General features: G+C 47.4%; 1 protein-coding gene across 3 annotated transcripts in view; it reads left to right on the top strand.

Moving 5' to 3' along the window:
• The first annotated feature begins 11,854 nt into the window (after nt 1-11,854).
• LOC144681475 (EF-hand calcium-binding domain-containing protein 14-like) overlaps nt 11,855-25,127 on the top strand; it is an 83,994-nt gene continuing 70,721 nt past the window's right edge. Inside the window, exon 1 of one of the 3 annotated variants that reach the window (XM_078543111.1) lies at nt 11,855-12,439. In XM_078543111.1, coding sequence (XP_078399237.1) covers nt 12,135-12,439 — 305 coding nt within the window. In that variant the 5' untranslated portion in view covers nt 11,855-12,134. The remainder of the gene's footprint in view (nt 12,440-25,127) is intronic. The other 2 variants (XM_078543103.1, XM_078543094.1) reach the window with 2 other exon arrangements.

Here is a 25,127-nt window from a genome sequence, read left to right as displayed (position 1 = left end):
TGATCATCCCCAAGAATGATTTGAGCTCTGAGGCGTTCTTTGGGACAGGTGCCTCTCTTATGGCTCTCACTTTTTCCTCAACCGGGCGGAGGTCCTGTGAATCTACCCGGTGATCCAAATAGATTACCTCTTTTGGTTGGAATGTGCACTTTTCTTTTTTTAAATGCACTCCAGCCTTTAAGAAACATTTTAAGACTTCTTCTAAATTCGCCAAATGCTCCTTTTCAGTGAGTCCTGTCACCAGAACGTCATCTAAATAAACTACAACATGGGGCAGTTCCTGCAGAAAACTTTCCAATGTTCTCTGGAATGTGGCGCAAGCTGAGGAGATGCCGAAAGGCAAATAGTTGTATTGATACAACCCTTTGTGTGTATTAATTGTGACAAATTTTGGGGAGGCCTTCTCTAACTCGAATTGTTGATAAGCATGACTCATATCAAGCTTAATGTAGGCAGTTCTATCTGCCAGCTTAGCATATAGGTCTTCAATTTTTGGTATGGGGTGTCTGTCCAGTTTAGTCACTTTATTAACTGTTAATTTGTAGCCTCCACAAATTCGAACGCTTTGGTTGGGTTTAGGGACTGGCACAATTGGTGCTGCCCATTCTGAGAACTGCACAGGCTGTATAAAGCCCTTTTTCTCTAATCTCTCCAGTTCAGTGTCGACCTTCTCCCGAAATGCATAAGGTACTGATCTTGTCTTCATGAATTGGGGGATTGCCTCTGGATTCACATGAATGTTTGCTTGCAGCCCTTGGGTCTTCCCAAGTTCGTCCTTGAAGACTGAGGTGAATTTTTGCAGTTGCTCTGGTAACCCACTTGCTCTCAACTGAAAAATTTCAGCCCATTTCTTTAGCCAGTTTTGTCCAAGAAGACTTGGCCCCTCGCCTGCTACCACCTTCAAGGGTAGTTTTACCAATTGGCTTCCGAAATAGCCAGTAACTTTGCTTATGCCTTTGACTTGGATGTCTTCACCTGTGTAGGTTTTTAATTTGGCATCAGTTTGTTCCAAAATTAATTTATACTCACCATAATTCAGATATTTGAAGGTATGTTCACCAATCAATGTAATGGAAGCTCCTGTGTCCACTTCCATTCTAATAGATTTGCCATTTAACTTCGCTGTTACACATATTGGTTCTGTTTTCCAACCTTCAAATTAAAAACGAATAAATATCTGAATTTGTTACCTCAGGCTTTTTCTACAAGGTAGATCTTACAGGGTTTTCTCTTTTGTTTGAAATTCTGCCTGATTCTTTCCTTGCACTGTCTCATTCGGTGTCCATTTTGATGACAATAAAAACATTCGATTTTTTTTAAACTGTCAATCGTTATAAGGTTGTCTGTTTACACCTCTGTTGCAATTATTCCTTGTTTTCGCTGCTAAGTCATTTCTTTTTATTTGTCTGCTAACGGTGGCTGTTTCCCACTTCTCGGCAGAGTCGAGTATTTTCACACCCTTTTTGGCTGGGCTTCCTGCCCAAGGAGGACGGCACCATTTTGCACTCCCTGTATGGCTTTTGAATCCCTTACTGCACTTTCCATGGCCAATGCTATCTCTAGAGCCTTCTTAAAATCCAAATTTGTTTCAGACAGTAATCTCTTCTGAATCGCGTCCTCATTCGCACTGCACATTAAACAATCTCTGAGCATGTCATTTAAAGATATACCAAATTCCCAATGTCCTGTTAACTGTTTCAAACTTGCCACATAACAAGCAACTGTCTCCCCCAGGGCTCTATTTCTTGAGTTAAATTTGAACCGTTGCATCATTACCGAGGGCTTTGGTTGATAATGACCCTTCACGAGGTCCACCAATTCATCAAAGCTTTTTGAATCTGAGGCACCGTGTGCTATCAAACTTCAAATCACGCCATAGGCTTTACTCCCACACGTAGATAAGAGGATCTCTTGCCTCGTCTCTTCCCCCGCAAAGGTGTTCGTTTGGAAAAAGAACCCGAGGCATTCAATATAATGAGACCAATCATCCGTGGCTGGATTGAAAGGATCAATTCTTCTGAGCTGCAGCATTCTGTGAGGGAATTGCTTTGATGATTAGAGCAGAAATTCTACTTAAAGTTACTGTGCGAGGTACAGCCCGATTTTGTTTGATTTCTTTTGTTAACTTGTTTTATTCTCAAAGCCAGTTTATTATGTCTTCGCGTTTTCTTCACTTTTTCCTTGCTTTTTCCTCATCACTAGTTTGTTGGGGCATATGGATTCGGGTTGCACACTTGTTTTGGGATGGCTGAGTTGGTACAATAGACAGAGTTGATCAGTAGACAGTTCTGAGGTGGAACACATTCTGTTTATTTACAAAGGTACTCAGCAGCTACACTTCTGTGCTTTAACTCAAACCCTGTCTCCATACTTCTGCTTACTAACTCAGACGACTGACTACAGAGGTAGCCAGCGCTACTCCTCTATAAGATCTCCTACATAAGATCATGTAACCTTCCTATATAACATCTTTCTTAAAGGTATTCTACACATTACATAAAACCATAATTACCACACTACCCTATCTGTTCTCCTTAATAGCTTGAAAACTTTAATCAAATCAGCCCTTAACCATCTAAATTCCACATAAAGACTATATCTACAGTACTGTGTACAATTCTGGGCACTATTAGCCTTAAGAAAGGACAAATTGACTTGGAAAGCAGTATAGCACCAGAATATTACACGGGCTGGGCAAGATAACTTAAACTAGGCTTGTGCTGCTGAGAATATAGAAGATTCAAAGATGATTTGATTGAGTTTTTTTTTAAATGGAAAGGAATTTATAGGGTAGATAGAAACTGTTTCTGCTGGTAGGGAGCCTAATACAAGGTAACCTAAAATCAGAGCCAAGCCATTCAGAAAATAAGTTAGGCAAGTTACTTTCCAAACAAAGCATGGAACTTTCTCCTTCAAAAAGCAAGAGATGCGAGCTCAATGAATAATTTTAAATTTGAGATCAATATATTTTTGTTAGCCAAGAGTATTAAGGGTAATGGAACCAATGCAGGTGGATAGTGTTATAAACACAAAGGGCGGAATCGTCCCAGGTTTTCACTAAGTGCGGCAGCAGGCAGGAAAAAGAATGTTTTACCTGCCGGCCACAATGGCAGCTTTTCACGCTGTATCATCCCAATCACACCTCATTAATAATGCATTCCCGGGAAACACGCCATTTTGATGGTGGGAGGGCTCTCATTTGCCTGCCACATGATCACCTCACCGCTTCATCATGCCCGGCGCCATATTTAAAGTGGAGCCGCGTGAACGCCTCTCAGAGCTTCCAGACAAGGACAACTACAAAGAAGACATGGCCCTGAAAGGAAGAAGACTGCAGCCCCCATGTTTGGTGATGCGTCCCCCGAGTGCATTTTGGATGCAGTGGAGGCCCGCTGTGATGTCCTCTACCCTGGCTCTGCCCACAGGATGGGCAACAACATCACTAATCCAGCTTGGGAAGCAGTGGTAGTGGTGGCCAGCACTCAACGACTTACAAAAAAGGACAGCCACCCAGTGCCGCAAAAGGATGAATGATCTCCACAATGCTGCCAAGGCAAGTCATTTTTCTCATCACCCCCAATGCACACACTCACAGAGCACAAATGAGCTGCCCTCGACCAGACAGCAGTCCGACATTCACAGAGGTTATGTGAAGGTCTATGGAGTGTCCTTACTACATGTTGTCGTCATCCTCCTGCAATCAAGCGATTATTGGGGCCTCCACTGGGTCTCCGTGACATGAACAATATCACAGAGGGTATGTGCGCTGTCATAAGCCAGACTGGAGTCAAACATTCACAGATGCAATATGAGGATCTATGATTTCCCCTCACTGCATGTTGTCGTCATCCTCCACAAATCTAGCAGCTGTAAGGGCCTCCCGAGCTCACCTGCCTCATCTGGCCAGTGAGAGGGCCTCATCCCCATCATCTTCACCTTCAAGGACCTCCTCACCCTCATCCCCGTCTATGTCCTCCTCATCGGAGGAGACATCCAGCTCCTCCATCTCCTCAGCCAGCTCCTCTCCCCTTTGCAGTGCCAGTCTGTAATGGGCACAGCAGATGACGATGATGCTTGACACCCTCTGTGGACTATATTGCAGGGCTCCACCAGACCAGTTCAGGCACCAGAATCTCATTTTCAGCATCCAGATGGTTTGCTCCACCAATCTGTGAGTTGCAGCATGAGCCTCATTATACCTTCGCTCTGCTGCAGTCTGAGGCCGCCACTCAGGTGTCATCAGCCAAGGCTTTTGTGGGTAGCCCTTGTCCCCGAGGAGCCATCTCTGCAGCCTCTGTGGACCCTGGAAAGAGTCAGGGATCTGAGACCTGCTAAGGCTGTAGGCGCCATGTACACTCCCTGGGAACAGTGCGCAGACCTGCATGATGTATCTGTGGTGATCACACACTGACTGCGAGTGGAAGCCTTGTGGTTGACGTAGTTGACCGCTTGTTGCCAAGGAGATCTAATTGCCACATGACTGCAGTCGATGGCATCCTGCACCTATGGGAAACCTGAGATCTGGGCAAATCCTAACTCTTGCATCCTGCCTTTCCTGGTTCTGGTCAAAATGCACAAAGTTGTGTGCCCTCATGAAGATGACATCCGTGACCTCATGGATGCATTTGTGGGTGGAGGCTTGTGAGATCCCACAGAGGTCACCTGTGGAGCCCTGAAAGGAACCACTGGCGTGGATGTCCCTGTGGCACCAAATCCTGCAGCAGCTGGCAGGTGTGACCGACCAGTTCCCTAGACATGTGCAGTCTTCAGCGACACTGGTTCTCATCTGCAGTAATGAGAGGAGGCATCTATACACCTTGGGTATAGCTAAGCGCTGAACAGCGACAGCTCACTGTGGCTCGTCAGCAGTGTGGGAACCCCAGCCACCCCTTCTTCCTGAGGGTGATGCTCCTCCTCTGCATAGCCAGGCACTCCCGTCACTAATTTTTCTGTCGTCTTCACTCTCTGTTCACCAGGCTCCATGCTCCTGATGTACTCCTCCTGCAGGGTGAAAGAGAGAGACGCGTGGGTTAGCATGGGTGTACTAAGAACCTCGCTAGGTTCAATCTGAAGGCCCCTTTACACATGCCAGAGAGTGCTGGCCACCACTTGGATGGCCAGAGTTTAGTGCGCTGCATGGCTGCCTAAGACCCCACCCACCTTCGCCCCACCACCTGACTGATTGGCAGCAACTTTGCCCACTGGACTGCATGCTGTGCTCTCAGCTCAGGCGCAGGCATTCTCCTAACCCACACTGCAAGGCTGCACTGTTAGCTTGAACCATGGGGGAGACTGGTCCAAACAGAGATGCTGACATTGCAAGGGGCTGTGAGCGCCTCCACCAGTAACTGCTCCATGGCCAGATTTAGCAAGGAGATTGTACAATGCTCCCAGTCGTCCAACTGCTTTGCAGTCCACTAAAGCACCCATTAGTTTGCAGTCTGTGCTCAAGGAGTGAAAAGTTCAGCATCATTTGGTGACAATTTCATGCGTCTGCATTGCTTGAGTGGGCAGATAAACTAGAGGCTCGACTCCCAAGTATGTCTATGTGGCTGCACCTGAACTGTCTCAGCTGCGGAGGTTTCCCTAATGCATGGCCGCTTCCCTCCCGCCCGCAACCGGCAGGTGCTTGTGCACTACCATCAACAGCAGCACAGCCCTCGCCCCAGCACTGCACTGTCAGCCAGCCAGGGAAAAGTGACTCGCCTGTGCCCTCACCTGAATGCACCTCAACCTTGCAGTCCAACAGATGACCCTGGCGAGCACTGCACAACGTTATTGTGCACTCACCTCCGAGTTCCCCTCAAAGTGCAGCCCGCCAAGTGCACGCCTTATAAATGCTGTTGTGAAGCACACGCCGATGAGCTCGGATGATCCAGCATGGGGGGATGATTCCAGCGAGCTGGGCTTATAATGATATGCAGATGTATTACAATGAAGTTCCCAACGTCCAATGGTGGGAAATGCGGTCCGCCATTGACGGGCAGAGCAGACGATCGCAAACTGGTTTCACAACGTCGTAAAACCAATTTTTGGCCTTCTCGCCATATTGTCCGCACAAGCCGCCAAACATGCCTGACACTTGCAGGCATGGAAAATTCCTTCCAAAGTTTATAAGATTCTTATGTTCTGGGACTGTCTCTTTAATTTAGGATAAAATGGAAGAATGAAAGGAGTCAGGTTACCTGTTCTGAATTCTGCCCAGCAACAAGCTTGGGTGGCTTGGTTGTTAAAGGTTAAGGGGAGGTGGGGGTGGGGGCCTAGGTTGTTTACTAGGAAGATGATGTGAGATATTCACATTTGTAAACACTGACCAGAGTAGCTGTGTTGACGATGGATAAACTTTTAGGGCAGAGCCGCCCCAGATTTGCCGGCTGCAATGGCTTTTTGCACCATTTTGTCCCATTCCCGGCACATCCCGCCTCATTGTGTATTCATGGGGAACACGCCGGTTCGCTGGCGGGCCAGCTTGCATTTGCCTACCACGCCGTGGCCACAATGCTTCCTCGCTCCAGGCAATCCAGCCTGGGAAGCCGTGGCAGCAATGGTCAGCGCCACCAGAACACAGAGGAAGTCAGCCATCCAGTGCAGGAAGAGAATGAATACTCTCATCCATTCCACCAGGGTAAGTCAACCACCTCATCAATCTCATCTCACACACAAACCCATCACACATCCACAGGGATATCTATCCTCAAGGGACAACATCACTAACTCTCACACACACCCTCACATCTCCATCAGGCTCATATCCTCTTGAGCTCCTGTCCATGGCTCTGCTCACCACACAAACATTCCATGCAGTGCCCACTCCCTCCATTTGTTTTTATGCAGGAGAAGCTGGCTCACAACAGAGGGGAGAGGTCCCAAACCGAGGGTGGAATGGCCCACTTTAGGCCCCTCACTCACTTTGAGGAGTGTGCCATCGCGCTGACTAGTGAGGATGTGGACCATACCTGCGGCGACAATGGGGTCGGCAGTGAACAATCTTGTGAAGATCCTGCAGCAGTCCATTCTTCTCTCAGCACAACTGTAAGTGTTTTCTCTCCTGCTTTTGACTCTGCTTTGGTTCACTGGGAGCTCTGCCAAGTAACCGGCGCCCTCAGCTAGCCAATTCCTCAGCTCCGAGGTCTAAGGTCCTCACCTCTAGCCAATAGGACACCTCCTCCATTGAAGGGCTGGAAATAAGCAGTTTGGAAGATCCGTCACAGCGCTTACCCACACCCTGCACCAGCGCAGAGACACACACCTCGGTGGGACCTAGATCTAGAGCAGGCTCACATTCACAATCTGGTGGTCACCACACGGGCACATGTCTGCAACAGGAGGAGGGTGTGGGGGGATTGGGTGGAGTGTGGTTCTATTGATTTCAGAGTTAAAGGGAGGATCTTTTCTGTAATTTATTGTTGTATACGAGGATTGTAACAATGAAGTCAAGGTATAAATCAGCCATGATCTCACTGAATCAGTGGTACAGGCACAAGGGACTAAATGCCCTGTTCGTGTTCCTATGTTCCTACACAACAATGACTTGTCTAAACAAAACATGAAAAGAAAATTCTACTATTGTTAAAACATGCATAGCACATTTGTGATATATGAGCAGGAAGTGAGAGTTTATTGAGATAAACAACTTAATGAATGAAGATTTGAACAAATTCATGCTTGGGTGCATTATAATTCATCAAGGTACCATTATTGTGGTTGATTTATGAAGAAAACATTACTCTCCATTGTACATGTTTTACTTATGGCATCAGAATTGGCAAAAAGCATTTCACTTAATTATTGACCAAAAACTTCCCCCACTGAGTTAGAGGGCTGGGTCACTGCTTTCTCTGCAGATAAATATAAATCTAATAAGAATTGAGACACCTCTCCTGAATGAAATGAAGCTCTTTGTTAAACAGAGAGGGAACATTTTGGATACTCTGGACGGTTTTAAAGCTGTTGAAAGAGAAAAAGGCTAAAAGCTTTAAAAAAATTCAAATTCTTTTTACAAAAGGGTAAGATATGGTACCTGTTGGTTTTCTTCCAAGGGAAGCTGCTGACAACTCCTGGACTCAGTAACAATCAGTCAATTTTCTAACTTCTGAGGGAAGATAGCAGTTTTCGAAGCATGTTTGGTGGCATGAATACCCACCAATTGGGATACAGATAAGGGAACCACCTGCTACCTCCAGAGAGGTCAGGTAGCAGCACCAAAGGTTCCTGGCAAATGCCTCCTGACATTTATGCAGGGATGCAGCTATTGCTGAGGATAATTGGCTCCTGGGTTCTTAGAAGAAATTTGTACCAGCCCAAGAAATCAGTTTGCTATGTCAATCTTACTGTGCTTTTATGAACAGTGAATAGATAGCTGCGCTCTGACTGAGAGTGAGTGCTGCATCATCTCAATGCTGTGTCATATACGGTGGCATGTTCCAAAATATATTTCCCTTTGTTTTGTATGAGGCAAAGTGAATCTCATACATATGTGATTGTACTGTCAATAGTGATTATTTTTATTGTGCATCATATGCCTCAAATGTACAAGTAATAGCGGGCTTGAGTTGGCCCAGGGTATGCCATTATAGAAAGCAGCCATAGTAAAGTGCTGTGCAAATTCACTAGGGAAATGTCAGGGATAGCAGGATATAGCCGAGATGTAGGACATTATAAACTACCGCTGCATCCACTGAAGCAGGAAAGATTGAGAGATCTCATAAAAATGTTCAAAAAGATATCAGGATTTGAGAAGGTAAACAGTAAATGATTATTTCCACTGGCTAGTGAATCAGTAACAAGTGATAAATTTAGGATTACGACTAGAAGCATGAAAGGAAAGAACATTTCATGCAAATTAATAGATGGAATGCACTTTCACTGTGGTGAATGACTTGTTCAGTATTCGCTGACAACAGGAACCACTTCGTAATGGAAAATCACTGGCAGCACCACCACAGGGTTCACTGCCACCATCACCTATTCCTTTGAAACTCAATCAATCACAACATTTCAAAGGAAGTGAGATATACACTTATGTCTAATCCTTCCTACTTTTGTAATCTCCTTCATTCCTACAAGTCTCCAAGATATCTGTGCTGTTTCTAATCTGTCCCCTTGAGCATCTCTGATTTTAATCCCTCCCTCACCGGTGGCCATGCCTTCAGCTGCTATGATCTTAAACCCTGGAGTTTCCTTCCTAACCTCTCTGCATCTCTCTTCTCCATTCTTCTTTTGCATTCACTTTAGTTTTGTCGGCATCACAGACTAATATTCTGACATATTCTGCCAACATTTATATGGGTAGTTATGATGAAGTGTCATATTAGGCTTGAAAGGTTAACTCTGTTTCTCGCTCCACAATTGCTGCCAGACCTACTGAGTTTTCCCAGCATTTTCTGTTTTTATTTATGTGGGTTGTGCTAGCGAAACTAGGCATAACCTGCTGAAATGGTAGTCCTGATAATGAAAACTTTTAAATGGAAATAATCTAATGATGATTTTTGAAGATTTCACGTGATGGAGCTGTGACTATCTCCTTTGGCACCATGTTCCATTGTGGGATTGTCCTTGGGAAGAAAGATTGTTGATACATAGTCTTGGAAACAAATGGTCTTTGTAGTTTGTATGGCTGACTACTTCATGTTTTGTCATTACCAGAGGGCACTAGGTACTTGTTTCTGTCAATTCCCACTAGTCTATTTCATGTTGTTATAGGGCATGGTCACTCTATTTTTCTCCCTCCTTTGCTGGAGTGACTCCCGTTCCAAATCTTTGATTAAGAATGTGACATTGGTGTATTTCCCATACTGGCTTATGCAGAATTGTGAATGTTTTAGATTGCTTCAATCTTATTTATATATCTCACCATATAAGGATCTCACACACAACTTGCATACCCCAGCATTACACCAACAAGTGTTTGGTAAGCTGTAACTCAGATATTTTTGTTGCAATAGTGAAGGTTTCTCCTCAGAAACCCAGTAACATTTCTTGCTTTGGATGTTATCTGCTGAATGTAGAATCCCCATTGAAGATTGTTTTTAAGATGAGCCCCCAGGTATGGTTATGTATCTACCTGTTGGAGAATTTAATTACAGATCTTAAAGCTATCTGTTGGTGGATTCTTTATGTTGGTAATGCACATGACATAGAATTTCTTTTGGCATTGAATGCTACCTTCACTGGTGCTGCCAATTTTGCAATTCCAGAAGATCATCTTGCAGTGAGTTGATATGATGTTGAGTTTTCCCTGATGCATTAACCACACAGTCATCTCCAAATAGTTCCACCCTGTTTTTTAACTTATTGGGAAGGTCACTTATGTATGTCAAGAAGAGTAAAGGTTCAAGCACAGTTCTCTGGGAAAATCTGGAAAGGGCATCTCTAGGAACGAATGATTCCCCATCACACACCACTCTTCATCTTCTGTTGGTAAGGAAGTGCCGGATTCAATTTAACAATGCCCCCCGCCCCCTGATTCCATAGTAGTAGAGTTTGAACAAGAGCTTTTCATGAGGAACTTTGTCAGATGCCCCTTAAAGCCTACTCCTTTGACCAAGCTTTTGCCGATCTGCCCTAATGTCTCCTTATGTGGCTCAGTGTCAAATTTTGTGTTTGATAACACTTCCATGAAGTTCCTTGGGACTTTTAACTACATTAAAATCTACATCAATACAACTTGCTGTAAAGAAAAATGTTTTTAAGAAATACAGTTGAAGAGCAGGAAAATGTAATGAAAGCTAGCAGTGGTACAGGCATGAATAGGCTTCCAGTGCTTACATCTCTGTTTCTATGATGCTGCAAAATCAGCCCTGTTGCTAAACCACAATCATTAGGCTGTTGTAATACTCCTTTACACAGAGTGTTGACTGGTTCAGGTTAATGTATGTTTGTGCAAACATTCATACTTTTAATTTCATAAATCAGTTTATCTATTTAGTTTTTCGCAACCTGGCCAAAAAAAATGCATTGACAGAGAATGGAGTATTAATTTAGATGAGGGTGTTGCAGGCTTTGTCAAACATGTACTAACTGGTCCTATGTGTGTCTAATCATAAATCCTTTGCGGGCTAATGTTCATCTTCAGATGTGAGTCATTGCGGTTTGCATTGCTTTAAGGTGTGCCCAAATCTCAAGTACAAATTATTTTCTTGGTCTAAATTCATTTATAAACACCACAGGAGAAATATTCAGCTCACAGCCTCTTGTTTTTCACCAACTGTTAAAAATTGGGTTCAGGCAACAGTTTGGTCGCACCTCTGATCCAATGTATAGGTGGGCTTGTCAACAGGCAAGCAGCCCACCTGCCTGAAACAGGCTGGAATCCCAATTTGCGAACACTCCTCTTTGTGGCAAATTGCATCAGGCCCAAAGAGGTGACCAAGGTGTATCTCTTTCCTATGCGGGTGCAAACCAAGTGGCTGTGTGTTGAATGTGTCTCCCACACCAGTGTCAATTTTATTCTCAAATGAATTGCGGGTTGTCACTCGTAGGTCCGGGGTATTTTAACTGCCAGCCTCAATTTAAATAACACCGGTCCTCTCTTTGTGGCCAAACATTGGCTTGCTGTCAGCTTGCGGTTAAATGCCTGGGAGAGTGGCAAGGAATTGGCAGGGATAAAGGGGGGAAGGTCTGAACCAGGATAGACGGCAATGTTCCTCGTGGGGTCTGGAGGAACATTCCTGCTCCTCCTAACCTCACAAAGGGAGGTTTTATGTACCCTGTGGAAGGCCTCTTCTGTCTGCAGAGCTCCTTTAGCTTGGCTGGGAAGCCACTCAGGGCCCCAGTTAAGAGCCCATGGGGATCTTATCTATATAAATTCCACGCAGCTCCAGTTGGTGCTGGGTGGGCAGGGTTAAAGTCAACCTCCCTGGCTTCCACCTGCTAGCACCCCGTTTTGTTTATAGTTGCTTTAAGGACATTTGCTCAAGTACATATCCTTATCCCGACAGCCTGCGGATGAAAAGAAGAAATCAAAAATCGTCTCCCCCTTCTTGAAGCGGGAGCAATTGGGATCAAGCGAAAATCTCGCTTTGAACTCACTGAAAGCAAAAGCAGTTCTATCACGTTGAAATGGGTTAGCAATGCACCCAACTGTATCGGACCAACAACGAGTCAGTGCTTGACTGCAGACGGCAGGAGCCTGGATGAATGGGTGGAGTCTGCAGGTAATTGGTGCAGAACTTCTCCCCAGTCTTCGGAGACCAGCTTCCCCTCCCCTGCCTAACCTCCCCAAGTCGCCGTGCCCAAAACTTGCTGGGATTGCGAGTGGCGGCTGCTTGAAGGCTAGTTTGCAATCGGAAGAGGAATTTCTGATCGCTGCCCCCACACCCCAAATGCCCGAGCCGAAGAAGGAGAAGTACGTCCTCCTGGACGAGGATTCCGACTGCGAGACAGAGGAGTTCAACAAGATGAAGATCTCTCTGATGGACACTCGCTCAGTGAAGGACGGGTAAGGATGGGCAGCATATAGGCTCCAGGCGGAATCGCCGCCGACTATATCAGTTGTCTCGTTAAAAAAAAACTTATTTTGCCCTGGCAGTTCAGTTCTCATACAAAACAACGCTGGATGAGCGAGCAGCGAACTCCGAGCACAGTGGAATCTTTATTCCGCCTGCACTTCGCCCGGTCCCATTTACTTTCTTTGTAGGAGTCTTGTGTGCCCATTGAATGTACTGGGGAATTTATCCCCTCACCCCAGCTACCCAAGAAATGCAACACCAAAATGTGATCGCCAGCACTGGCTCCAAACTAACCAGGCTTATTCCATGGAAAGCAAAATACTGCTGGTGCTGCAACTCTGAAATCAAACTGGACATGCTGGATAACAGCCAGCAGCTCAGGCAGCTTCTGTAGAGAGGGAAAGAAAGACTTGCGTACAGAAACCACCACTGGCTGGCTCGAAGCACTTTACAGCAAATGGAGTATATTTGAAGTACAGTCACTGTTGTAATGTCGGAAACGTAGCTACCAATTTATGCACAGCAAGCTCCCACAAACAGCAATGTGACAGTGACCAGATAATCCGTTTTTGTGATTAAGGGATAAATATTGGCCAAGGGACCAGGACATAACTCCCCAGATCGAGTTTGAAATAGTGCCATGGGATCTTTTACACCAAGTTAAAGGGCACCCAGGGTCTCAGTTTAGCACCTCATCCCATCTCCGACACAGCAGCACTCCCTCACTACTGACCCTCCGACACTGTAGCACCCGCTCAGTCCTGACCCTCCGGCTCTGCAGCACTCCTTTCGTATTGACCCTCTGACACTGCAGCACTCCCTCAGTCCTGACCCTCTGACACTGCAGTGCTCCCTCAGTATTGACCCTTCGATACAGGAGCACTCCCTCAATACTGCCTCTTTGACACTGCAGCACTCGCTTTGTACTGCCCCTCAACATTGCAGCCTTCCTTCACCACTGATCCACCGTCACTGCAGCACTCGCTCAGTACTGACTCTGACACTGCAGCACTCCCTCAGTTCTGACCCTCCGACACTGCAGCACTCCCTCAGTACTGACTCTGACACTGCAGCACTGCCTCAATAGTGACTCTCCAACACTGTAGCACTCCCTCAGCCTTGACCCCAGGACATGGCAGCACTTCCTCAGTCCTGACCCTCTGAGAGTGCAGCACTCCCTTAGTCCTGACCCTCCGACACTGCAGCACTCCCTCAGTCTGTACAGCTGACACTAGAGCACTCCCTCAGTCCTTATCATCCGGCAGTCCAGCACTCCCTCAGTCCTGACCTTCCGACACTGCAGCACTCCCTCAGTTCTGACCCTCCGACACTGCAGCACCCCCTCACTACTCACCCACCAACACTGCAGCACGCCCTCAGTACTGATCTCTGACACTGTAGCACTCCCTGAATCCTGACTTCTGACACCACAGCAGTCCCTCAGTACTAATTCTCTGACACTGCGGCACTCCCTCAGTCCTGACCCTCCGACACTATAGCACTCCCTCAGTTCTGACCCTGTGACAGTGCAGCACTCTCTCAGTCCTGACCCTCTGACACTGCAGCACTCCCTCCGTACTGACTCTCTGACACTGCAGCACTCTCTCAGGCCTGACTCTCATATACAACAGCACTCCCTCAGTACTGACCCTTCAATACAGCAGCACTCCCTCAACACTGACTCTCTGACGGTGCAGCACTCCCTCTGTACTAACGCTTCGACACTGCAGCCTTCCTTCAGTACTGATCCTCCGTCACTGCAGCACTGCCTCAATAGTAACCCTCCAAAGCACTGACTCTCTGACACTGCAGCACTCCCTCAGTACTGACTCTCTGACACTGCAGTACTCCCTCAGTCCTGACATTCCAAAACTGCAGCAGTCCCTCAGTCTGACCCTCCGACACAACAGCATTCCCTCAGTACTGACCCTTCAGTACAGCAGCACTCCTGCAGCCCTGACCTTCCAACACTGCAGCACTCCCTCAATACTGACTGTCTGGCACTGCAGCACTCCTTTTGTATTGACTCTCTGACGTTGCAGCACTCCCTCAGTACTGACTCTTCGACACTGCTGCTTTCCCTCAGTCTGAGCTTCCGACAGTGCCGCACTCCCTCAGTCCTGACCCTCTGATAGTGCAGCACATCCTCAGTCCTGACCCACTGACACTGCAGCACTCCCTCAGTCCTGTCCCTCCGACAGTCCAGCACTCAGTCTTGACCCTCTGACAGTCCAGCACTCCCTCAGTCCTGACCCTCTGACACTGCATCACTCCCTCCGTCCTGACCCTCCAACACTGCAGCACTCATTTGGTATTGACTCTCCGACATTGCAACACTCCCTCAATACTGACCCTCTGACATTGCAGCACTCCCTCTGTACTGACATTTCAACAGTGTAGCCTTCCTTCAGTACTGATCCTCTGTCACTGCTGCACTCTCTCAGTACTGACCCTCTGACACTGCAGCACTCCCTCAATACTGACTCTCTTGACACTGCAGCACTCCTTTAGTATTGACTCTCTGGCATTGCAGCACTCCCTCAGTACTGACCCTCTAGGACTGCAGCTCTCCCTTAGTAATGACCCTTCCGGACTGCAGCTCTCCCTCTGTCCTGACTCTCCAACACTGCAGCACACTCTCAGTATTATCCTGGAGTGTCAGCCTTGATTTTTGTGCTCAAGCTCTGGATTTGGACTTGAGCCCAGAAGCGTCTGACCCCGGGTTGAGAGTGCTAACAACTCAACCATGGCTGAAACTAGAGTTAACTGCCTTAACATTAATTCCCTCCCCCACCCCAACCGCTCCCCTCTCCACCCAATCTCACCTAACAATGGGCAGCAGAGGGTTTGGGGGAATTTAAAAAATGAAATGCACTGTTGACGACCCCAGTTCACCATTCCCTCCAGTGCAATAATGGTATTGGAGAGTTTGAGTGTCCTGAAGTGGAAAGGTGGGACATTTAATTAACATTTTTATTTGCTTCTGGTTGTGCAGTTGGGTGCGTGATTTAAAATTAACCAGTGCTGTTCAGGTTTCCCATGGACCGTGAATCCTGGCAGTGAAACAGAGGCAGGAGATGCCAGCTCCCCAATGTCAGTGGCAGCTTTAGCACTCATTGTGGGCCAGGAGGGGCAGGAGTGCTGCTCCCAAGCCCCTTAAGGGAGCTATCTCCCTCACCCAGCTGCAATCTCCAGCCTATCGCCCCGGCCCACCAATTTGCCGACATTCTCCAGCCCCATTTCCACCGCACTCTCGTCCCCCAACCCCTACCATGATTCATGGCTGACCTCACTTCACCTTGCAATTGACAACCTCACCCACTTCCTGGTTGATGACCTCACTCCCTCCCAATTGATGACCTCACTCCCTTCTGATTGACGGCCTCACTCCATCCTGATTGATGATCTCCCTCCCGATTGACAACCTTGCCCCATTGACAACCTCGCTCCCTCCCAAATGATTAACTCACTCCCTCACGATTGACGGCCTCCCTCCTGATTGACGACCTTGTTCTCTCCTGATTGATGACCTCTCTCCTGATTGACAACCTCGGTCCCTCCCGATTGACAACCTCCTTCCCAATTTACGATCTCCCTCCTGATTGACAACCTCGCTCTCTCCCAAGTGGTGACCTCACACCCTCCCAAATTAAGACCTCACTCCGTCCCGATTGACAACCTCCCTCCCGAATGACAACCTCACTCCCTTCTGATTGATGACCTCACTCCATCCCAATTGATGATTTTCCTCCTGAATGACAACCTCACTCCTTGCTGAGTGACAACCTCAATCCCTCTGGATTGACGACCTCACTCTGTCCCCATAAATGATTTCCCTCCTGATTGACAACCTCGCACCCTCTTGATTGCTGACTTCGCTGCCCCCCGATTGACGAACTCACTCCATCCCGATTGATGATCTCCTCCCTGATTGACAACCTCGCTCCCCCCCGAGTGACAACCTCACTCCCTCCTGATTAATTAACTTGCTCCCTCCCGATTGACGACCTTGTTCTCTCCCGACCGATGATCTCCCTTCAGATTGACAACCTCGCTCCCTTCCAGGTGACAACCTCACTCCCTCCTGATTGACGAATTTGCTCCCTCCCAATTGAAGACCTCATTCTCTCCCAATTGATAACCTCCCTCCCACTTAATGGCCTCCCTCCTGATTGACAACATCAGTCCCCTCTGGTTGATGGCCTCATTCCATCCCAATTGATGATCTCCCTCTTGATTGATAACCTTGCTCCCTCCTGATTGACAACCTTGCTCCCTGCCATGTGCAAACCTCACTCCCTCCCAACTGATGATCTCACTCACTCCCGAATGACAACTTCACTCCCTCCTGATGGACAACCTCGGTCCCTCCCGATCGACAACCTCCCTTCCAATTGATGATCTCCCTCCCGATTGATGATGTCACTCGCTCCTGATTGACCAACTTCTCTTCCTCCCAATTGACGACCTCCCTCCTGATTGACAACCTTGCGCTTTCCCAAGTGATGACCTCACTCCCTCCCGAATTACGACCTTGCTCCTTCCCGATTGACGACCTCACTCCCTCCTGAGAGATGACCTCACTCCCTCCTGATTGATGACCTCGCTCCCTCCCGATTGACGACCTCCTTCCCTCCCATTTGACGATCTGCCTCCTGATTGACAACCTTGCCCCCTCCCGAGAGACGACCTCGCTCCCTCCTGATTGACGAAATCACTCCCTCCCGATTGACGACCTCCCTCCCAATTGTTGATCTCCCTCCCAATTGACGATCTCACTGGCTCCTGATTGACCAAATTCTCTCCGTTCCAGTTGATGACGTCACTCCCTACTGAGTGATGACCTCACTCCCTCCTGATTGACGAACTCGCTCCCACCCGATTGACGACCTGCCTCCCAACTGATGATCTCCCTCACGAATGATGACCTCCCTCCCTCCCGATTGACAACTTCACTGCGCCCCGATCACAGCCTCGCTCCCTCCCGATTGATGACCTCGCTCCCTCCCAATTGATGACTTCCCTTCCAATTGATGGTCTCCCTCTGATTAACAACCTCGCTCTCTCCCAAGTGATTACCTCACTCCCTCCCGAATGATGATCTCACTATGTCCCGATTGACGGCCTCGCTCTCTCCTGATCGACGATCTCCCTCCTGATTGATAATTTTGCTCCCACCGAATGACAACCTCGCTCCCTCTTGATTGATGAACTTACTCCCTCCCAATTGATGACCTCCCACCTGATTGACAATCTCGCTCTCTCCCTATTGATGACCTCCCTCCAGATTAATAACCTCGCTCCCTCCCGAATGACGAAGTCATTCCATCCCGATTGACGATCTCCCTCCCAATTGATGACCTCACTCCCTCCTGATTGATGACCTCACTCCCGCCTGATTGATGACCTTGCTTCATTCTGATTAACGGCCTCCCTCCCGATTGATTACCTCACTCCCTCCCAATTGGCGAATTCACTCTGCCCCGATTGACGATCTCACTCTCCCCCAATTGACAATCTCCCTCCCGAGTGACGGCCTCAATCCCTCCCGATTGACAATCTCCCTCCCAATTGATAACATCACTCCCTCCTAATTGACAACCTCGCTCCCTCCCGATTGACAACTTCACTCTGTCCGAATTGACGATCTCGCACCCTCCCAATTGATGATCTCCCTCCCGATTGATGACCTCAATCCCTTCTGATTGATGCCCTCACTCCTTCCCGATTGATGATCTCCCTAATTTCTGCTCCTATGTCTTATGGTCTTATCTTGATTGGTAAAGGGATCAAAGGTTACAGGGAGGGGGGAATGGGGTTAAGAAACTTATCAACCATGATTGAATGGCGGATCAAACTCGATGGGCCGAATGGCCTAATTTCTGCTCCTATGTCTTATGGTCTTATCTTATGGTCTCCGGATTGACAGCCTCACTCCCTCCCAATTGACAACCTTGCTTCCTCCTGATTGACGACCTCACTCAATCCCGATTGACAACTTCACTCCGTTCCAATTACAACCATGTTCCCTCCTGAGTGATGACCTCACTCCCTCCTGATTGACGACCTCGCCCATTCCTGATTGACGATCTCATTCCCTCCCAATTGATGACCACACTCCAATTGACGGTCTCGCTCCTGATTGACAACCTCGCTGTCTCCCAAGTGATGACCTCATTCCGTCCCGATTGATGACCTCGCTCTCTCCCAATCGACGATCTCTTTCTTGATCGACAACCTTGCTCCTCCCAAGTGACGACTTCACTCCCTCTTGATTGAGGGACTCACTCCCTCCCAATTGATGCCCTCCCTCCCGATTGACAACTTTGCTCCCTCCCATTTGACTGCCTCACTCCCTCCCGATTGACAACCACACTCCCTCATAATTGACGACCTCATTCCCTCCCGATTGACGACCCTGATCCCAATTGACGACCTCACTCCCTCATGACTGATGATCTCGATCCCTCCTGATTGATGATCTCCATCCCAATTGACAACCTTGCTCCCTCCTGATTGATGACCGCGCTCCCTCTCAATTGACAACTTCACTCACTCCCAGTTGACAACTTCGCTCCCTCCCGATTGATGACCTCACTCCATCCCGATTGACATTCTCCCTCCCAATTGGCAACTTTGTTCCCTCCGATTGACAATTTCACTCCATCCTAGTTGAGACCACACTCCCTCCTGAGTGATGACTTCACTCCCTCCTGATTGACGACTCCACTCCCTCCCGATTGACGATCTCAATCCCTCCCAATTGATAACCCTCATCCCAAATGATGACCTCCTTCCCAATTGACAATCTCCCTCCTGATTGACAACCTCGCTCCCTCCCAAGTGACGACCTCACTCCATCACGATTGACAATCTTGTTCTCTCCCGATCGACAATCTCTCTCCTGATTGACGAATTCGCTCGCTCCTGATTGATGACCTCGCTCCTAATTGACAACTTCACTCCCTTCTAATTGATGGCCTCACTCCATCCAAATTGACGGCCTGCATCCTGATTGACGACCTCACTCCATCCCGATTGATGATCTCCCTCCCGATTCACAGCCTGGGTCTGTCCTGATTGCTAAGCTCGCACCCTCCAGATTGACAAGTTCACTCCGCCCCGATTGCCGACTTCACTCCCTCCCGATTGATGACCTTACTCCTTCCCAAATGACAACTTCACTCCGTCCTAATTGATGATCTGGCTCCCTCCTGATTGATGATCCCCCTCCTGATTTACAACCTTGCTCCTTCCCGAGTGACGACCTCCCTCCCTCCTGATTGATGACCGCATTCCCTCCCGGGTTATAAGACCAGAAGGCCATAAGACATAGGAGCAGAAATTAGGCCATTTGGCCCATCAAGTCTGCTCCGCCATTCAATCATGGCTGATAAGTTTCTCAACCCCATCCACCCGCCTTCTCCCCGTAACCTTTGATCCCCTTACCAATCAAGAACCTATCTACCTCGGTCTTAAATACACTCAATGACCTGGCCTCCACAGCCTTCTGTGGCAATGAATTCCATAGATTCACCACTCTCTGGCTAAAGAAGTTTCTCCTCATCTTTGTTCTAAAAGGTCTTCCCTTTACTCTGAGGCTGTGCCCTCGGGTCCTAGTCTCTCAGACTAATGGAAACATCTTCCCCACGTCCACTCTATGCAGGCCTTTCAGTATTCTGTAAGTTTCAATCAGATCCCCCCTCATCCTTCTAAACTCCATCGAGTATAGACCCAGAGTCCTCAAATGTTCCTCATATGTTAAGCCTTTCATTCCTGGGATCGTTCTCGTGAACCTCCTCTGGACCCTCTCCAGGACCAGCACACCCTTCTTGAGATACGGGGCCCAAGATTGCTCACAATATTCTAAATGTGGTCTAACCAGAGCCTTGTAAAGCCTCAGCAGCACATCCCTGCTTTTATATTCTAGTCCTCTCGAAATAAATGCCAACATTGCATTTGCCTTCCTAACTACCGACTCAACCTCCAAGTTAACCTTAAGAGAATCCTGGACTAGGACTCCCAAGTCCCTTTGCACTCCAGATTTCTGCATTCTCTCCCCAGTTAGAAAATAGTCTATGCCTCTATTCTTCCTACCAAAGTGCATGACCTCACACTTCCCCATGTTGTATTCCATCTGCCACTTCTTTGCCCATTCTCCTAACCTGTCCAAATCCTTCTGCAGCCTTGCCGCCTCCTCAATACTACCTGTCCCTCCACCTATCTTTGTATCATCTGCAAACTTAGCCAGGATGCCCTCAGTTCCTTCATCTAGATGATTAATGTATAAAGTGAAAAGTTGTGGTCCCAACACTGACCCCTGCGGAACTCCACTAGTCACCGGCCGCCATCCTGAGAAGGGCTCCCTTATCCCCACTCTCTGCCTCCTACTAGACAGCCAATCTTCTATCCATGCTAGTACCTTGCCTCTAACACCATGGGCTCTTATCTTACTGAGCAGCCTCCTGTGCGGCACCTTGTCAAAGGCCTTCTGGAAGTCCAAGTAGATAACATCCATTGGCTCTCCTTTGTCTAACCTACTCATTACCTCCTCAAAGAATTCTAACAAATTTGTCAGGCGTGACCTCCCTTTGATGAAACCATGCTGACGGTGCCCTATTTTACCATGCACTTCCAAGTATTCTGAAATCTCATCCTTAATAATGGACTCTAAAATCTTACCAACGACCGAGGTCAGGCTAATCGGCTTGTAATTTCCCATCTTTTGCCTCACTCCCTTCTTAAACAGGGGGGTTACATTAGCAATTTTCCAGTCCTCTGGGACCCTCCCTGACTCCAGTGATTCCTGAAAGATCACCACTAACGCCTCCACTATCTCTTCAGCTATCTCCTTCAGAACTCTGGGGTGTAATCCATCTGGTCCAGGTGATTTATCCACCTTCAGACCTTTCAGTTTTCCTGGCACCTTCTCCTTGGTAATGGCCACCATACTCACCTCTGCCCCCCGACTCTCTTGAACTTTGGGGATGTCACTCGTGTCTTCCACCGTGAAGACTGAAGCGAAGTACCTATTCAGTTCCTCCGCCATTTCTTTGTTCCCCACTACTACTTCTCCAGCGTCATTTTCCACCGGCCCAATGTCCACTTTTGCCTCTCTCTTACCCTTTATATATCTAAAAAAACTCTTGCAATCTTCTTTTATATTACTGGCTAGTTGACCCTCATATTTAATCTTCTCCCTCCTTATTTCTTTTTTAGTTGTCCTCTGTTGGTCTTTGTAGGCTTCCCAATCCCCTGGTTTCCCACTGCTCTTCGCCGCATTGTATGCTTTCTCTTTAGCTTTTATGCTGTCCCTGACTTCCTTTGTCAGCCATGGTTGCCTCGTCCTCCCTTTAGTATGCTTCTTCTTCCTAGGGATGAATTTTTGCTGTGTCTCCCAAATTACTCCCAGAAACTCCTGCCATTGCTGTTCCACTGTCTTTCCTGCTAGGCTCATCTCCCAGTCAATTCTGGCCAGCTCCTCCCTCATGCCTCTGTAGTTGCCTTTATTTAACTGTAATACCGTTACATCTGATTCCAGCTTTTCCCTCTCAAATTGCAGGGTAAATGCTATCATATTGTGGTCACTTCCTCCTAAGGGTTCCTTCACCTTAAGCTCTCTTATCAAATCTGCCTCATTACACATCACTAAATCTAGAATTGCCTGTTCCCTAGTGGGCTGCACCACAAGCTGTTCCAAATAGCCATCTCGTAGACATTCCACAAATTCCTTTTCTTGGGATCCACTACCAACCTGATTTTCCCAGTCTACCTGCATATTGAAATCCCCCATGATCACTGTAACCTTGCCTTTCTTACACGCCTTTTCTATCTCCTGCTGTATCTTGTGCCCCACATCCTGACTACTGTTCGGAGGCCTGTACATAACTCCCATTATGGTTTTTTTACCTTTGCGGTTCCTCAACTCTACCCACACAGATTCTACATCATCTGACCCTACGTCATATCTTGCTATCGATTTAATTTCATTTCTTACTAACAAAGCAACCCCAACCCCTCTGCCAACCTGCCTATCTTTTCAATAGGATGTATATCCTTGGATATTTAGCTCCCAGTCCTGATCCCCTTGCAGCCTTGACCTCACTTCCAATTGATGACCTCGCTCCCTCCCAATTGATGATCTCCCTCCTGATTAACAGCCTCACGCCCTCCCAAATGACGACCTCACTCCCTCTCAATTGACAACCTCTCTCCCTCCCAATTGACAACCTTGATCCTTCCTGATTGATGACCTCTTTCCCTCCCGATTAACGACCTCACTCCCTCTCGATTGATGACCTCCCTCCCAATTGACGACCTCCCTCCTGATCGATGACCTCAATCCCTTCTGATTGCCGACCTCACTCCATCCCAATTGATGATCTGCCTCCTGATTGACAACCTTGCCCCCTGTCAATTGAAGACCTCACTCTCCCCTTGTTGACGACCTCACTTCATCCCAACTGACAATCTCCTTCCTGACTGACAACCTTACTCCCTCTCGATTGACCACCTTGCTCTGCCCCAATTGACGACCTCAATCCCTTCTGATTGGTGACCTCTCTCCATCCCAATTGACAACCTCATTCCCTCCCAATCGTTGACTTCACTCCCTTCTGATTGACGATCTCCCAATTGATGACCTTACTTACTTCAGAGTGACGACCCACTTCCAACATCCACTCAGTGACAGATACTGAATACTGGATGTACTGCAGGAATGCACGAAGGCTCCTTCGACAGCGCCTTCCAAACCCATGATCACTACCATCTCGAAGGACATGGGCAGCAAATAGATGGGAACACCGCCACCTAGAAGTTTTCCTCCAAGTGACTAATCATCCTGACTTGGAAATATATCGCCGTTCCTTCACTGTCGCTGGGTCACAATCCTGGATCTCCCTTCCTGACAGCACTGTGGGAGTACCTACACCACATGGACTCCAACGGTTCAAGAAGGCAGCTCACCACCATCTTCTCAAGGGCAGCTAAGGATGGGCAATAAATGCTGGCCCAGCCAGCAACACCCACATCCCATGGATGAATAAATAAAAAAGCAAAGACACACAAAATCAAACAAGACACTATTAAAACACATAGACAGAAACTGAGTTCACTCATATACACACAAGTTTTCTTTTACAGTTCACACAGCATTTTAGCTATACTGTGTGCATACCAACTTAATTTTTTACTTTGTCCTAACTGTTTTCCATGACCCCAAAGTTTCTCTTATATTTCAACCTTATGCAAACAGCTGGACCATGGTCTCGCTGACAGAGGAGCTCATGTCTTCTCATCTCAGCAGGGACCAGTACCTGTTGCCTGCCCATTTTTCCTTTTAAGTTCTGAATTCCCTTGTGTGCCCTGAATCTTACACTCTCTGACTTCTGAAAAACCTTGCCACATTTCTCAGCACAATAAACTGTTCTAACCAAAAGGTCTGTTACCTTTTCAGCTCTTAGCATTTTCTTCTTCATCCACTCTTGAATTATCAAAACTTCTGCAGAAGGGACCCTGTCCCCCTCCTCGAGTCACTCAGTGAGCAGTAAGATAAAAGCCAAATACTGCGGATGCTGGAAATCTGAAGCAAAAACAAAAATAGCTGGAAAAAAACTCAGCAGGTCTGACAGCATCTGTGGAGAGGAAGACAGAGTTAACGTTTCGAGTCCGTATGACTCTTCATTAGAACGGTTGTTCTGATGAAGAGTCATACGGACTCAAAACGTTAACTTTGTCTTCCTCTCCACTGATGCTATCAGACCTGCTGAGTTTTTCCAGCTATTTTTGTTTTTGACTCAGTGAGCAGTGTCTGGACCTGTTTATTAGACAAATTCTCTACTTTTGGCCAAATGGCCTAATTTCTGCTCCTATGTCTTATGGTCTTATAAACTTATCAGCCATGATTGAATGGCGGAGCAGACTCGATGGGCCGAATTGCCTAATTTCTGCTCCTATGTCTTATGGTCTTATTAAAAGGAACCTTGTTCCTTTTCTGTTCCTTTACCAAAGATAAGCTGTCTTCATACCCTCACACCTAGTCTTCAAGCCCCGAGCCTGTGCCTTGACTTCATAATATAATGTCTGATACTCGTTTCTCTCATCCTCTACCTTACAGACCTGGCCCTGATAATAGCTCAAGGTCTGTTCATGCCTTGACTTGTCCTGTGGCCCTTTCTGTCTTTAGCTCCTCAAATTCCTTTATCAAACAGTTAACTACCGCTTCTATGTCTGAGGCTTGTTTCCTCAGGATCTCTACTTCTTGTCTGAGTTTAATATTTTCGCACTGATCTTTAGGGTGTTGATGGTTGTATCCATACAATCATGCTGCCCTTTTCTGTCTTCTTTCACCTTTGGGATGACTCCATCCACCCTCGACCCATCCTAATGGATCTTCTGAATTAGTTAGTTCCCTTAGCCAAGCCTCATTTGGCTTTAGCTTCTCACAGATAGACTTCTGTAACCTCATTTCCATTGTCATGGGAGGATCACTTTTCCTCCCCCACTTTGTCCACAGCTCTGTCTGTTCAGCCTTATCACCTACTGGTGTCCTGCTGCAATCGTCAATTCTGTAGGGGTTCCCCTTTTTCCTCAGGGACCCTCCCCACACTCAAGTTTGTGACACCAGATTCACAAGTTTATGGCTTAGACAGAATGACCAGCGAGACAATTCCTTCT

The sequence above is a fragment of the Cetorhinus maximus genome, chromosome 1 (genome assembly GCF_964194155.1).
Source record: "Cetorhinus maximus chromosome 1, sCetMax3.hap1.1, whole genome shotgun sequence".
NCBI classification, from domain to species: domain Eukaryota; kingdom Metazoa; phylum Chordata; class Chondrichthyes; order Lamniformes; family Cetorhinidae; genus Cetorhinus; species Cetorhinus maximus.
The sequence above is the reverse complement of the archived record's forward strand: the minus strand, read 5'-3'. Positions and strand labels throughout refer to the sequence as shown.